Raw genomic sequence first — 14525 nt, 5'->3', positions numbered from 1 at the left:
AGTGCACAGTCCGAATTTGATACAGGCATGTTCTTTAGCTATGAATCAGTAACTATGAATCATGATTTTTAAGTTTCACGTGATGGGCCTACTTCCTCAGACAGAGTGAATGAGGTAGCATGCATGGAGCCATTGCAGAAGAACCCTCACAAGACCACGTCTGATCACATTCCAGGACCCAGTGGGGATGATGAAAGCCTTGTCATCTTCCACTTCTGGCTGCGCCGTGTGTTTCTGTGTGTGTGCACTCGTGCATGTTGAGGGAGGGCCGTGCGGTGGCAAAACGAGGAAAAAAAAAAAGAAGAGAATTAAACAAGAGGCGTCACTTACTGAACCCTGAGTGTCTCCAGGGGGGCACTGTCCCTGTAACTACTGGTTGTAAGTCGCTCTGGATAAGGGCAAATGTAAATGCTGTAAATGTAAAGTGCACGGTGCACTAAAATATGTCAGATGCACGTGGACAGCGAACAGTTTGCCCTTCTGCACGAAGAGGCTGCGAGTTGCACACTGTCACCAAATGGCCTAAAATATCAACGGCTTCAACACGAAGAGGACGGCTGGAGATCAGGCATACATGCTCGCCAGCCCAACTGCACGGGTTCGTGCATCTACAGTCCCAAAAAAAGGCCTTGCAGGGTGACCGTTATCTCATTAGCACCCTTTAGGCAAATGACACCGGGGCAGAGCAGGCCAGGGTGACTTCTGGCTCTGAGGTCCTTCTCTGTGGAAAAACAGTGCGTGTGTGTGTGTGTGTGTGTTCCACGCATGCCAATGAGACGCCTTGCCGCTGAAGGTTGACGGCACACACACTCCTGTTGACTTAACCCCGGTTCCCCTTGTACTGGTGTGTGTGTGTGTGTGTGTGTGGGGGGGGGGGTTACGCAATCCACGCATTTCCTGCACTTCAGCCTGTAATTCAGCCCGTTCTCCTTAAAAAAAAGAAAGAAATGTAAAAGTCTGACTGTTTTACTGAAGGTGGAGGAGATGGGGCAGCGTCGCAGGCTGTGAAGGCGACAGATGTCGCACCAGCCGCGAGTTGAAAACGGGAGGGCTGCGCGCAAGGAGAAGGGGGCGGGAGTGGAGACTGGACCTCGGCGCAGCTGTCACTTCACAGTTCTTCCAGGGGAGGAGGAAGAAGAGCCATCTCTCTCTCCCTCTCTCTCTCTCGCACACACTCTCTCCATCGCAGCGGTCCCGATCAGCAACGAGCCGGTGGGTAAAACTTCTTTATTAAAACACAAACCGTGCGTAACGCGCTCTGGACGCGTCGGCTGCCACCAGAACGCGTCTGGAAGAGAAGAGGGAGAATCGGGGAGGTGTGCTGCTTTTTTTGGGGGGGGTGGACGCGTGGTGCTCGGCTGCCCTTTGTTCTCTTTTCGCGGATTATAACGCCTCGTTTCCAGTTTCGCGCCGCGCACCGCTCGCCTCGAACGGGCCGCTTATTCCACGGACGCGACATTATTGCGATTTTTGGGGCTCCTCGGAGAGCATGTGTGAGATTTGAGAATTCCGACCGCCCCCACCCCATCCCAGGGCTGCCACCGGTACAGTAAAACTGCTGGAAGGAGCGGCTCCCCGGGCAATTAATCCCAGATTTCCGACGGGGGGTAAATTATTAAAAGCGAGTTTAAGGTTGATCTTTAATATATATATTTTATATATATACATATTAACATCCGTCTCCTAGTGACGGGTTTGTTGAGCGGCTTTTCTCAACGAATGGACCCTCTGGCCTCAGGTGTGACCGCGCACACGGCGAGCATTCGCGGTTAAAATGTGCGGAGAGGAGCGTTTTATCCGCCCGATGGGACCGACTACGTGATCCTGAACAAAAAAAGAGGCGACGGCTGAGCCGGGAGGAGGGGCGGGGAGGAACCGGGGGTTGGGGGGGGGGCAGAAGAACCGTAACCAGCCGCAGTCGCGGATTTACAGTTGTTGCGCCTTTAGCAAAAGTGATAACACTAATACCGCCGGTAATCATAAAACGGCGGCGATTTTAAAGGGAAATGAGGGAGAGAGAGAGAGAGACGCCCCGCCGGCGTCTTTGTGCAGAAACGTGTCGCCGACGCCCGGTGTCGCCGATGGCCGGGTGTCGCATCCTCGCCGCACACGTGCTGACTCGGCTCCATTTTCCCTCGACCCGCGATCCGGGTTTTGAGCAGAGCGACGCTTTCAAACGAGTCGCCGTCGCCGGACGGCCGCTTTACGCGCCGCGACCACGTGACCCGGTGACGTAGCGGAACTTTACGCGCGGCGTGCGCGTCGCTTGTGGGCAGTCTAGCTAGCGAGATGTTTGGCGTAGGGACTATTTACTATTAAAACACTCGTCCGGTGGCTTTTGCTGTGGTAGCGACAGCCTGTCACTTACAATTGTCACTCCAACGGTTCTCGGTTTTAAGGGTGTAAACTCCTCTTTATCCACTCTGCGTTAAGCCGATTGAATATATTGAAACAAATCCCCAACTGTAATCCGGGCAATTACCTTAATTTGAGCAGGCCAGTGGCACCGAAAGGAAAGGGGACGGAGCGGCAGAACCCGGGACCCTGCCGGTGTCACCTGGCGCTCCTGGACGCATGCGCGACTTCGCACGCTGTCGCGATCGCCCCGTGTGGTGCAGCACTACGGACAGCTCCCATTAGCAACCTTGGCCTGGTGCTACAGTACCAGTTAATTGCAGGATTCGTTTGACCCAAAAAAAAAAAAAAAAAGCTGATTCTATTGATTCTACTGTGACGTTGTGGCGCTTTGAAGAGACCCCCCCCCCCATCCTACTTCCCTAATCCTTCTCCTTGGTTTTGAATTATTAATGCATAATCACCTCTGAGGGGCTGGTTGCGACATTTCGTCCATGGTCTCTTTGCTCGATTTGTGGCATTGAAATTGCTCAAAAGTCTCCTTTGTCACATAAAAGTGACCGGAGTGACAGAGAGGAAGCTGCAGTCTGATGCAATCCTCGGCTGCCGTTTACTCAGATGAGAGGGGGACGCGTTTCTTTTGTTTGTTCGTCTAAAGCGGAGCCAGCAAGCGTCCAGCCCTGTCAATTATTACCAGTAGCAGAAGTGTGCCGCGCTTCCGCCTGTATGTCAGTACTTCGCGCTTGCGGTTCGAAAGGCTTTCAGCCTTTATTTGTCTCCGTACGTACTTGCTCGCGGCGTAGCCACGCTTGACTGCCTCGCCATGTTCGCCTGTGAGGCCGATCACAGAACACATCTTTCCCAGGATCCCGAGAGAACAGTGTTTATTCTCAGCTTTATTTAGTTTTCCGACTTTCTCCCGGCCTGCAAGTTATGTCCCAGAAGGGTGCTGGACCAGTGCCACTGGGGCCCAAGGTATCCAGAAAAGCGACAAATCAGCTGTTTGGCGCTCGCTTGGCAGAGCCACAAGGGAACGGCGTCAAAGTTCCCGTCTAGCAGTAGTTTATCTCGCATGTGACGTCCTCTGTAGCTCTTGGCACGGCTCTCGGGCTACCTCTGGGGTGAAGCGACTGAGCGTCGTTCAGGGGAAATGACGGCCAGACACCGCTGAGCTCTGTTCCTCGTCTCTCCTGTCTTTCAGTACGGAGCTGTTTTAATTGACTGAAGCTTTCACACCATTGAATTCCCTACAGGACACACCATGGGAGGCAGGCTGAGCAAGAAGAAGAAGGGCTACGATGTCAGCAACCCCAAGGACAAGAAGGAGGAAGATGCGGCGGTGGTGCAGACAACGGCGCCAGACGAGCAGAAGGATGAGCATCCTGCAGCTGAAGCTGAGCAGAAGCCTGAGTCTGCGGCCTCAGCTGTGAGCTCTGGAACTCCCCCTGAGGAGCCGGTGGCGGGGGTGAAGGAGGAGCCTCCGAAACCAGCACCAGAGGAGTCATCAAAAGCAGATCCAGAGGAGCCTCCAAAAACAGCGCCTGAGGAAGCAGCCGTGGCTCCAGAACCCTCGGCGGAACCTGAAGAAGCGACAGAGAAAGCAACGGTAGTCTCCAAGGAACCTCCAGCAGCTGCTGAACCACCAGCAGCGTCAGGGCAAGAGACTGAGAAACCTCCACCAGATGCTCCTGAGGAAACTCCGTCAGGGGAGCCATCCGTGGCTACACTGGAAGAAAGCCCAACCGCACCCATGGACCCTACTGCAGCACCTGAGCCGGCAGCACCCGAGGTGTCAGAGGACGAGGTTGTCCAGGAAGTGAGTACCGCTGAAATCACTCAAGTGTCGGTTGAGATTGCCAACACAGCACAGGCCACGCTGGCTTCTCCAGAACCTGAGCCAGAACCCGAGGCTGAACCTCAGCCAGAGCCTGAAGCAGAGACTGTTAAAGAGCCAGTTGAGACCTCTGTGGAGGCTCCTGAGATTTCCGCCACCAAACCCGTGCCTGAGCCCAGCTCTCCTGTTCAGGGAGAGCCGGGTGAACCCACCCCTGAAGGACCTGAGCCCACACCAGCTGCTACAGAGTGCACTAAAAGAGTGCCAGAGCCTGAAGAGGTGCCCACAGTCCACTGTGAGCCAGAGCCTGCGCGCAAACCTGAGCCCGCACCTGAACCAGAGCCGGCGTCCGAGCCAGAACCTGTACCTGAGCCCATTCTAGAACCGGCCGCAGAGGCGCCCACAGCAGATGGTACCGATGCCAAAGCCGAGGTCAGCAAGGATCCTCCCGAGAGCCTTCCCGAGATTGTCATCTCTGAGTCGGTCTCAGCAAACGAAATCTCCCCAGAGGAACCGACAGCAGAACCAGAGGCTCCTTCTGAGGAGAAGCTGGAAAACGGAGAGGTTGATGCTCCCGTTTCAACCAACACCCCAAAGGTAAATGGCGAGTGCCATGATGAGACACCCGAGGAGGCCGCCAGCCCAGTCTGCGAGTCCGAGCCGGAGAAGGTGGAATGTGTCAATGGCGTCAACCAGGACGAGAACCTTCCAGAGAAAAACGATTGCGAACTGAAAAAGGACTTGAGTCTGACCGGTGATATCCAGCTGCCCAACGCCGTCAGCGACATGGCAGAGGTCATCAGTGGAACACCGAGTCAGGAGGTCGAGCACGTCTGAGAGCGAGAGAGGAAAATGGGAACCCCCCCCCCCCCCCACGTGAGTCCAGACCAACAAGCAAACCTTCACAAAATATCGAGAAAAAGCTGCTTGGTACCTCAGACTAAGAGGAAAAAAAAGCACGAAACCACTTCAGAGCCAAGAGATAAAAAATCAAGTGCAAGTGAGTCCGACAGAGAGAAAGAAGGTCAGCGTGAACATTTGGAAGAGGGGTCCGGGTCTTTGAGCCATAGTTAGCCCGTGTTAGCAAGGCCAGTGATTCGTGAGACGCTGAACACATTGCGAAACTGAGCTAAGAACGGGGAAAAAAAAAAAAAAAAAACGAAACTAAACCTGACAGCAGAACAAGATTCTGGACATTATCAAAGTAAAATATGAATGGAATGAATAGTCATGTCTTTTTTTTTTGTGTGTATGTGTGTGTGTATGTGTGTGTGTGTGTCAGCCTGATGAATAAACGGTTTATTGGATTAGCATTTAATAGCATATAACCTCATTTAGACTTTCACATCTTTTTCCGTAACTATGTAAAACAAGATAACAGGATGAAACCTTTTCACCATTTTTTTTGTTTTTTTCGTGATAAAGGAGGCGCAGTGAAGAATGTTCATTTTAACAGTGATGGCTTGGCTTAGAAAATAAAGAGGACTGTTATACCATAATGATGCTTCTTTCGTTTCTGTAAAAAAAACATTCAGAATACATGTATTAACACTGGGACACAACTGTCTTCACAAGTGTTTAAAAACGATTATTTGCATAAGATAACGTAATTCCTTAACGGAGGTATTGCGCATCTTTGCTTTCACTGTACAGTCCATGTTGAGAGGGGAAGTGAACAAACAGAAAGTAAAGTAGAGCAGACAGAAACAGACATGAAAGGCTCGATGGAGACACGTGCTGAAGCCCCCCCCCCCCCCCCCCCCCCGCACACACGCCATTACATTAGGACACGTATCGCTTCCACTGCAAGCGTCGGCTGCACGCGCTCCCCACATCGCACAGATTGCGCTGGGGGGAGGGGCGGGCGGCCTTTTCTGGAGGAAAGGGGGAGGGTGGTGGACAGCAGGGCTTGCTGGGGGTCTTTGGGGGGGCCCTGCCGCAGCACCAGAGGGAACACATAGGCCATGAACGAACAGGATAATCCCTCCAGCTCCCCTTACTCTTACACGCGCTGTGGCCTTCAGACATTTTATACCCCGCTGAGCGTCAGCACACGAGTACAGAAGATGAGGACGAAGGCAAGAAGACGGGAGAAGAAGGAGCAAATGGAGGATTATTTCTCACCCAGGTCCAAAACCAGACGTGTTGCAAGGCCTCCAGCAGGACGCCCCCATCCCGACACCTGACTGGAGAGTGAACTGTGTAAGCACCTTCTTGTACAAGGGAACATAATGGTTCCCCAAGAGCCCTCAGCTTAACTGAGAAGGACCTCGCCTGCATACCAACGAGACATTCTCCAGCTTTCATAAAAAAAGAAGAATAACACAAACTCTCAGGCTTTCAAATTTATGAAAAGAATGTTCCAGCAGATCAGCTCACTGGGTTCCTTTTTTTGCTAAGAATCTGTCACGCATCTGGCAAATGTTTATTTAAAAAAATGAAAAGAATAGTAATATAATTCCAAAAAAAAAAGTGTCATATATGGAATGTTTAAGATAACCAGTATGAAAACAAGGCTGATGAAAAAAGCAAATATGCCAAATACATCAAATTATTTACATACTGGGACGTCTTGACCATTCTTGACCATTTTGCTGGCCAGGCGTGATTTGGGACTGTAAAAGGCAGATCATCTGACAACTTTCATGCTATGGAGACATTAGAATCCTGGATCCCTCTGGTTCTCAGCTTAACGAAATAATAAAACTAAAAACTATCTGGACAGATTTCAAGTTGTAATTTAAAAAAAAAAACATTTTTAGAAACCTTGAAGAAATCACCAGGGTGGAAAATTGAAAAGTCATGTCAAGAACGCCCCTAAATGACAGTCTATCTCCCCTAAGAGGGCAGCGGCAGCTTAAAAAGCTTCTCCGACCTGGGCTGTTATAAAACCAAAGGGTGAAGTCAAACACAACATGAAAAATTTAAACATTCCCCAGAAATGAAAACTAAAAAAAGAGGTCGCTTTATGGCATGTACACAAAACAAACACATTTAACCCTCTATCTATCTATCTATCTATCTATCTATCTATCTATCTATCTATCTATCTATCTATCTATCTATCTATCTATCTATCTATCTATCTATCTATCTATCTATCTATCTATCTATCTATCTATCTATCTATCTCTGTTCTATGTTAGCCTCTTTCAGCAGCCTGCAAGCCCGGCTGCATCTTGATTTAAAGTCTGCCTACGAGCGGCATAGTTGTGCATCCCCAGCTGCACTGCCTGGATACTATTTAACAGTATGCACTCTATACCGGCCTCTTGGCACAGGCCAGCGTGAGCTTTTCTGTCCTTTCCTTTTATCCTTTCACTTGTGGAAATGGCCCGCACTCGTCTGAATGGGAGACAGGAAGGTGTATGAGGATTTAATTTCGGCAGACTGCATTATTTTTGTAGCATTCTGTGTAAAGTGTAGAATTTTGCACTTAAAATGCAATAATGTCGTTAAAAGTCGAATAATCCTATGTGCTTGGTGGAAACCTACCCTGTTCCCAGCATTATTTGCCGTGATCCCCAGAGTGGCCACTTCTTGACATTTATACGAAAACCCCCCTCTTCTCAGCATGCCTTGCGTCATGAGTTCTTCTGCTGCCGTTATATATGGAGACCAGCACAAGCCTATTAGTCAGATCCCAGTGGAGGCCAGGCTCCGTATTGATCCATGCGTTAGCATCAGAGGCCGAAGAAAAGCTCTGCTCCTGGCCCCCTCCTCCCAATCATGCTCTCTTTTTTTGTTTGTTTCACTCTCTCTCTCTCTCTCTCTCTCTCTCTCTTTGTCATCTGCTGTACTGGGGTGGAGGTGGTGGGGGACCCAGCCCCCCCCTTCGGTGAAAGGGTTTTTTCAGCAGGCGGACAGTAGGAGAGTGGGGGAGCAGTGTGAGGTGAGTGTGTGCAGTGTGTGTGATGTGTGAGGCTACGTGAGGGGCCTGGTGACAGCCTCAGCATGGAGTCCCCTGGAGTGATCGAGGCTTTGTCATGGTGCCCAGCCCCCACCCTTTCTGCCACCAGCTTGCAGAGGGAAAAAAAGCATCTAATATACCAGCACTCAATCATCTGGAGCCTATCATTATTGAACGAACTATCCAAAACTGGCCTTTCCATAACAATAGAAAGGTTCAATATGAGGTGCATGGTAGGGATGAAAAAATTTATATCAATATGCTACCCTTTAACAGAGTTTTTGGAATGCTGTTGTTTTTTGCTGATGTGGATGACTGTCAATGCAAAATACTGCATTTGTTCTATATTTGGGCTAAATAGGCTGGTAAGCTGCTTCCGTTACGGTCACGTGACTGTTTTCTGCTTTGCATGCTCAAATGCGCATGTTGATGACGAGCAACAATAAATCATATTCATGTTGATAATTTAATCATATCGTGGTGGGTTGCCACCACGCCCTAAGGCCAATGTCCCAAGATGGGTCCACAATTTGCGACCCTGATATGGTTTAAGCAGTTATGGAAAGTTATGAGTGTGTGAGTGAATGTATTCATACTTGTGCTGATATGCAAAATGTATAAGATAAATTCACCACCAAGAGGTACTGCAAAAGAAAAATAAAGAAATAAGGAGTACAACACAGCATTTTTGCAGAGCTTTTTGTATGCATGCATATTGTAATACATATATGGCAATGCATTTAGTATTTAGCCCAACCCTGCAGGTGCCCACACCTAATTTCAACAAAAAGAACTGGATAGATTTTTTTATTGCATAAACAACACACAGCCACAGGCGAACTGAATAATAATTGACTAATAACCTGATCCTGTCGTCCTAACATTACTGGTCCTGCTGCTTACAAGGGCCGCCTGCCTGCAGAACAATGGGGAGGGTATGTTGGCAGCGTGTTTGCTTAAGATTAAAGATTAAAACTCAGGGGAAGGGTCACCTTGAGTTGGATCCGGGCAGCAGCGTCTGAAACCTGCAGCTCCCGTCCTTCAGCTGGGAAAAGTAAAAAAAAAAACAGCAACAGGGCCAGCGACTGAGGGCGAGAAGTTCACCGGCGGCCCTTACGTAACTGAGAGGAAGTTGCAGCGCACGCCCATCGAAGAAGACCTGAGGTGAAGCAGGAGAGAGAGAGAATATATATATATATATATATATATTCTTATATTCTAGCAGGATATATCTCCTGCGCGCGCGCATATATATATATATATATATATATATATATATATATATATATATATATATATATATATATATATATATATATATATTCATTCTAGCAGGATATATCTCCTGCGCGCGCATATATATATATATATATAGAATATAAGAATATATATATATATATATATGCGCAGGAGAATTAAGCATGACCACAGCGGGTCTAGAACAGGTCTGAGGACACGTGACAGGGCCGAGCAGGGCCCTACATGGTTAAGATCTGCGCTTTGACCTTGCCTCTCAGCGCCGCGGCGGGTGACGGCTAAATCACAGCCTTGTCCGGTGTGAGTGGGCAGAGCCCGAGAGGCTGTCCGTGTGAATTATTTATAAATTAGATGACCGTTGGCGAGGATGGAGGGGAGGCGTGGAGAGCCACGTCAAGTCAGCCCAGACCGGGAGGGGCTGAGGCAGACGCAAAACATGACTACATGGAAAATAGCAAATCAGATGAGCGAATCGGTCAGTACTGTGGCGCCCAGAGGGGAGAGCAGCACAACAGCACCCAGTGGGTGGTGCCGCATTGACGTGGAGAGACTTTACCTTCCTTTATGTGGTTTTCTCCTGACGGAAAAGACACGCGTCCTAGGGTTGTTTGGAGTTCCCCTTTCGTTCTCCCTGTTTTCTGGCCCTCGTGCCGGTTTCGTCATGTTCAATAAATCACTTTTTCATCCCAAGATGTCCTGCTCCTGCGCCTCCTTTCCCCTTGAGACACGAGTGGTGACAGCTACGTGTTTAAAAGTGACAAAACTGTTTTGTAAGAAGAGTGTCACATACCGTATGCGTGATGCACAACACACTGGCTCACACACACCATCCATTGTTGTTATTCTGAAATACAGACAAATTTAACAATTTGTGGTTTCATTGAATTGTAAAATTTTCACATCAAATGTAAAATTCTAGCAATAGTGCTCCTGAAACCAATATGTGTCACCTGCCAAGCTATGAAAAGTAATGATGCTATAAAAACATCCAAATCAAGCACAAAATGAGTTGTCAAAATGACATATGTCCCCAGGGAAAAATTGGCTTGAGAAACGCTGCCACGTGTGATTTTGGTCAAAGCAAGTAAATGTGTATTTAATCATCAGTGACTCCGCCCACCGACAGGAACGGTTTCTGCATCTCTATAAACGTGTGAGGTGCAAGACGGCGGCTGCCGCCTCCACACTAAGCAGAGAGTACGTGACCTCCACTTTCATTTTGGAATATTAAGTTTCCATCTGTGCTAAACTGCTCTATGTTTTCCTTGCTACTCAGAATGCTCCAGAAATGTCATCATTTGAAAGAGGTGTAATTGATTTCATATTTAATTAATTATCTGAATACGCAGTAAAATTAAGAAAAAATAAACTCACGCGTGCAGGAAAATTATATTTTTGTAAGAAATAGAATCTCTCAAGAAATACAAGAGTGTATAGTCTGGAGTCCATGCATTAACACATTCATGTGTTGAATGGCGCAACACATTGCTGGAATGAATACAGTATGGGCCAAATGTTCGGACACACCTTCACATTCAACGTGTTGTCTTTATTTTCATGACCATTTACGTTGGCAAAATTCTCACTGAAGGCATCAAAACTATGAATGAACACATGTGGAGTTATGTACTTAACAAAAAGTGGAGACCTGGCCTCCACAGTCACCGGACCTGAACCCAGTCCAGATGGTTTGGGGTGAGCTGGACCCCAACAAGTGCTAAACACCTCTGGGAACTCCTTCAAGACTGTTGGAAAACCATTTCAGGTGACGACCTCTTGAAGCTCATCCAGAGAATGCCAAGAGTGTGCAAAGCAGTAATCAGAGCAAAGAAACTAGAATATAAAACATGTTTTCAGTTATTTCACCTTTTTTTTAAGTATATAACTCCACATGTGTCCATTTATGGTTTTGATGCCTTCAGTTAGAATCTACCAATATATAAAAATAAAGAAAACACATTGAATGAGAAGGTGTGTCCAAACTTTTGGCCTGTACTGTATATGTGTGTTTTTTTGGTGCCAGTCTCAGGCCCGGGTAAATGGAGAGAGTTGTGTCAGGAAGGGCAACTGGGCTGGTCCCTTACGGGAGGCAGCCCAAAGGGGACGACGATAAAAAAAGATCACTTGCGAAAATCTACCAGCAACATTTGGTATCAGAGCAGAATGGGGAAGTGACGCCATTGTAAAGTCCCAGGGTTCCAAAGAATGTTCAAAAACATTCTTTTCTTGTTATTTGTTAAATGATCATTTCTATAATGCTTTATGAAAACATGGTAATGGTTATTTCCTCAAACCTCAACACGCAAGTTAAGTGAGAGTAACAGGCCGTGGCCAGATGTGCAGCGGAATGCGGGAGAGCGACATTGCTTGTGTGAACCAGCAGTTCGCTGGTGCGACACAGTTTGTCAGAATGATGAAGCCTGTCTGGGAGTTGCCGAGCGGAAATGAAACTAGATGACAGTCACCATGAAAAAAAAAAAAAAAAAAAAAAAAAAAAACGCTGCGGGCCGGGAATGTGGGGGTGTGGGGGGTGTGGACGGCGGCGAGGGGGTTTCTGGGCCGATGGCATGGCGGGGATCTCACCCCTGTCAGACACGTCAATAAACCATGCACACCCAGGCCCAGAAGAGGTCCTCCTTTTGAACAGTGTGTGCGTGTGGCCCCAAAAAAAGAGACATGCAGAGAACGAGGGAAAACAGAAGGAGACAGAAATAGAGGAACGGGATACACAAAAAGAGGAATCTTAAGTAGACACGACCACAAGAGCAAATGCCTTTCCTTTTTAACTGTCTGTGCTTTTCCAGTGTGTGCCATTGTGCGGTAGAGCACGCAAGCAGATCAACTTGAACCGACTCCCTTTCCCTAGAACATGCTATTATGGTACCCTCTCAATGGAGCAGCAAGGCCGCACGAAACCGCCGTGACGCCATCTTTCTCCTTTCGTGTGCTAAACCAGGCCACGGCAGTTCCACGTTGACCCCCCCCCCCCCCAACTCACACCGTACGGCCGCTGAAACTGACTCCGCTTGTATTGCGTTACATGACGGATTTCACGGCACATTAGTGGGCCTTTCGATCGCATTAGTTTCATATTTAAGCCTCAAACTCTCTTTAGGCCCTGAAAGTACCATGGAGCACAAAGCCTACGTATGCATGCATTTTTGTGGCCTTTAAGTGTTCGCTAATGTTTACCCAGCAAAAAGGGACGTCTGTGTTTGGTCCCCACCACAAGATTATCTGGTAATGTCCAGCAGATAATGTTGTGCTGGGGACCAAACAAAGACGTCCCTTTTTGTTTGGAACACCCTATTTTGGTCCCAGCATAGTGTTATCATGGGGGCACTTTCCTGGGATGTTTATTTACTCTTAAAAATAATAATGCGGGTGACACTACCCATCACACACAACATGACAACGTGTGTATAGCTTTGTGTTGCACTCATGTTGGCATTTTTATGAGCTTATGGTGAGTGTTTTCACTCACCAATTCCAAACAATATTTGCACCAATGTAGATATGTACCACTAGAGGTCAGGTCAGAATGTGACTTTACGATGACAACAAGAAGCAACAAGTAGCATGGAAGCAAAAGTGGAGGCAGCAAATGGAGAAATCATTTCATTAGTATTAGCTCTAGATGACAACCTATCCCAGGTGAAGTAATATCCTATAGATGTTTATAGCTTTTTACCAGGTCGATTGTCTAAAATTGCAAAACTGGTACATGGTACATGTACACATATTTAAAAAAAGGAAGTGATTGTTTTTCATTGTGAAACACTGCAGCACAGCACACGATGATGATGACGCCACAAAATGTGTCCTCTGTATTTAACCATCACCCTTGGTGAGCAGTGGGCAGCCATGACAGGCGCCCGGAAGCAGTGTGTGGGTATCAAGGGGACCTCAGTGGCGCCTTGGCGGTTCAGGATTCAGGACATGCAGCCCTTCGTTTACAGGTCCACTTCCTTAGCAGCTAGGCCACCACTTCCCTAGACTAAACTTGGACTAATCTTTAATTCTAGCACTATAATTAGCAGCAGTTTAACCCCAATGCTCCCCACAATAACCCTCGTAAGAACAGCTGGGAAATTTATACTTAATATTCTTAATAATTAATCAGAATGCTACTGTGATCAGCAATGCAACTCGCCCATTTATTTTTACACTCACGAGACTTTTTAACACCCAACCCTGTAATTGAAGTAAAAGGCACCGGCGCGACGGGACATCACACCCGAGCCAGATTCCCTTGAAGTTTGACACGCCACAGGCCGTTTAAAATCGGAGCGTTTTTTTAAACGAACGTGACAGCCTCCCCCTCCTCCGCCCGTCGCGCCACACACTATAGAATATAACAGCTCATTTCTGCCACCGGCAGCTTTATGGCCAGTCACACCTTCTGCGGCTCGCCGAGGGCGCCACCGTATGCACATGACAAGCGGCCACCAAGAGCAGAGGGCATGTCGTGTTGTTGCGGAAACACATTTTATTGACCGTCCCCACGCGGACATGTGCTCCTTTGGTGCATTTGTCCACACAAGCACAGTAATCACGCGACACGAGCGGAGGGACGTCTCCTCCTCCAGGTCTCACCGGCAAGACAACCAACATGTCTCCCGAAAATGGCCTCCACGCCGCCGGCTATTGAGCTAACAGAGATTAGCGTGCTGATCCTAAATAGCCCCAGTTCTGGAGGCCGGTTGGGGCGCGGGTGATCGTGTGTGAGAGTAGGGATCCCGCTGTGCCTAGCCAAAGCTCACGGGGCCCTCGTCAGAACCAAATCAAGAGGTCGGGGTGTTTTTTTGGAGGTTCGGGACAAACAAAAGGAGTTTCGTCAGACCAGCGACAGATACCAGGGCCCTTCCCCGCACCCATTTTCATTAAAATCCGCACCCGCGGCAATGCCATATGCTCTCCATGCCGCCTCTGGCACCAACGGGGAGCTTGAGCGGAGCAGGGAAACCCCCCACCTGCCCATAGGTCCGTGAGGTGCACCTTTATGGATGATCTGCTCTGGATCTATTAGAATGGTGCCAAGAACTAGCACATGGCTTGCTAGCACCAACATTTCACAGCATCTTGGCTGAACAGCAGACGCTAGGGGCTACACAAGGGACCCGGAGGGATTGGGGGGGGGGGCACGGCAGTCTGGCGGCTGAGACCCCC

The 14525-nt window shown here is 48.4% G+C and overlaps 1 protein-coding gene across 1 annotated transcript; it reads left to right on the top strand.

The window, feature by feature from the left end:
• Window positions 1-954: 954 nt before the first annotated feature.
• On the top strand, window positions 955-5688 carry LOC114766089 (proteoglycan 4). Its single transcript, XM_028956695.1, has 2 exons — window positions 955-1212; window positions 3609-5688. The coding sequence occupies exon 2, from the start codon at window positions 3617-3619 to the stop codon at window positions 5024-5026; it is 1410 nt and encodes a 469-aa protein (XP_028812528.1). The 5' UTR covers window positions 955-1212; window positions 3609-3616; the 3' UTR covers window positions 5027-5688.
• Window positions 5689-14525: the final 8837 nt, after the last annotated feature.

The sequence above is a fragment of the Denticeps clupeoides genome, chromosome 16 (genome assembly GCF_900700375.1).
Source record: "Denticeps clupeoides chromosome 16, fDenClu1.1, whole genome shotgun sequence".
NCBI lineage: Eukaryota > Metazoa > Chordata > Actinopteri > Clupeiformes > Denticipitidae > Denticeps > Denticeps clupeoides.
The sequence above is the reverse complement of the archived record's forward strand: the minus strand, read 5'-3'. Positions and strand labels throughout refer to the sequence as shown.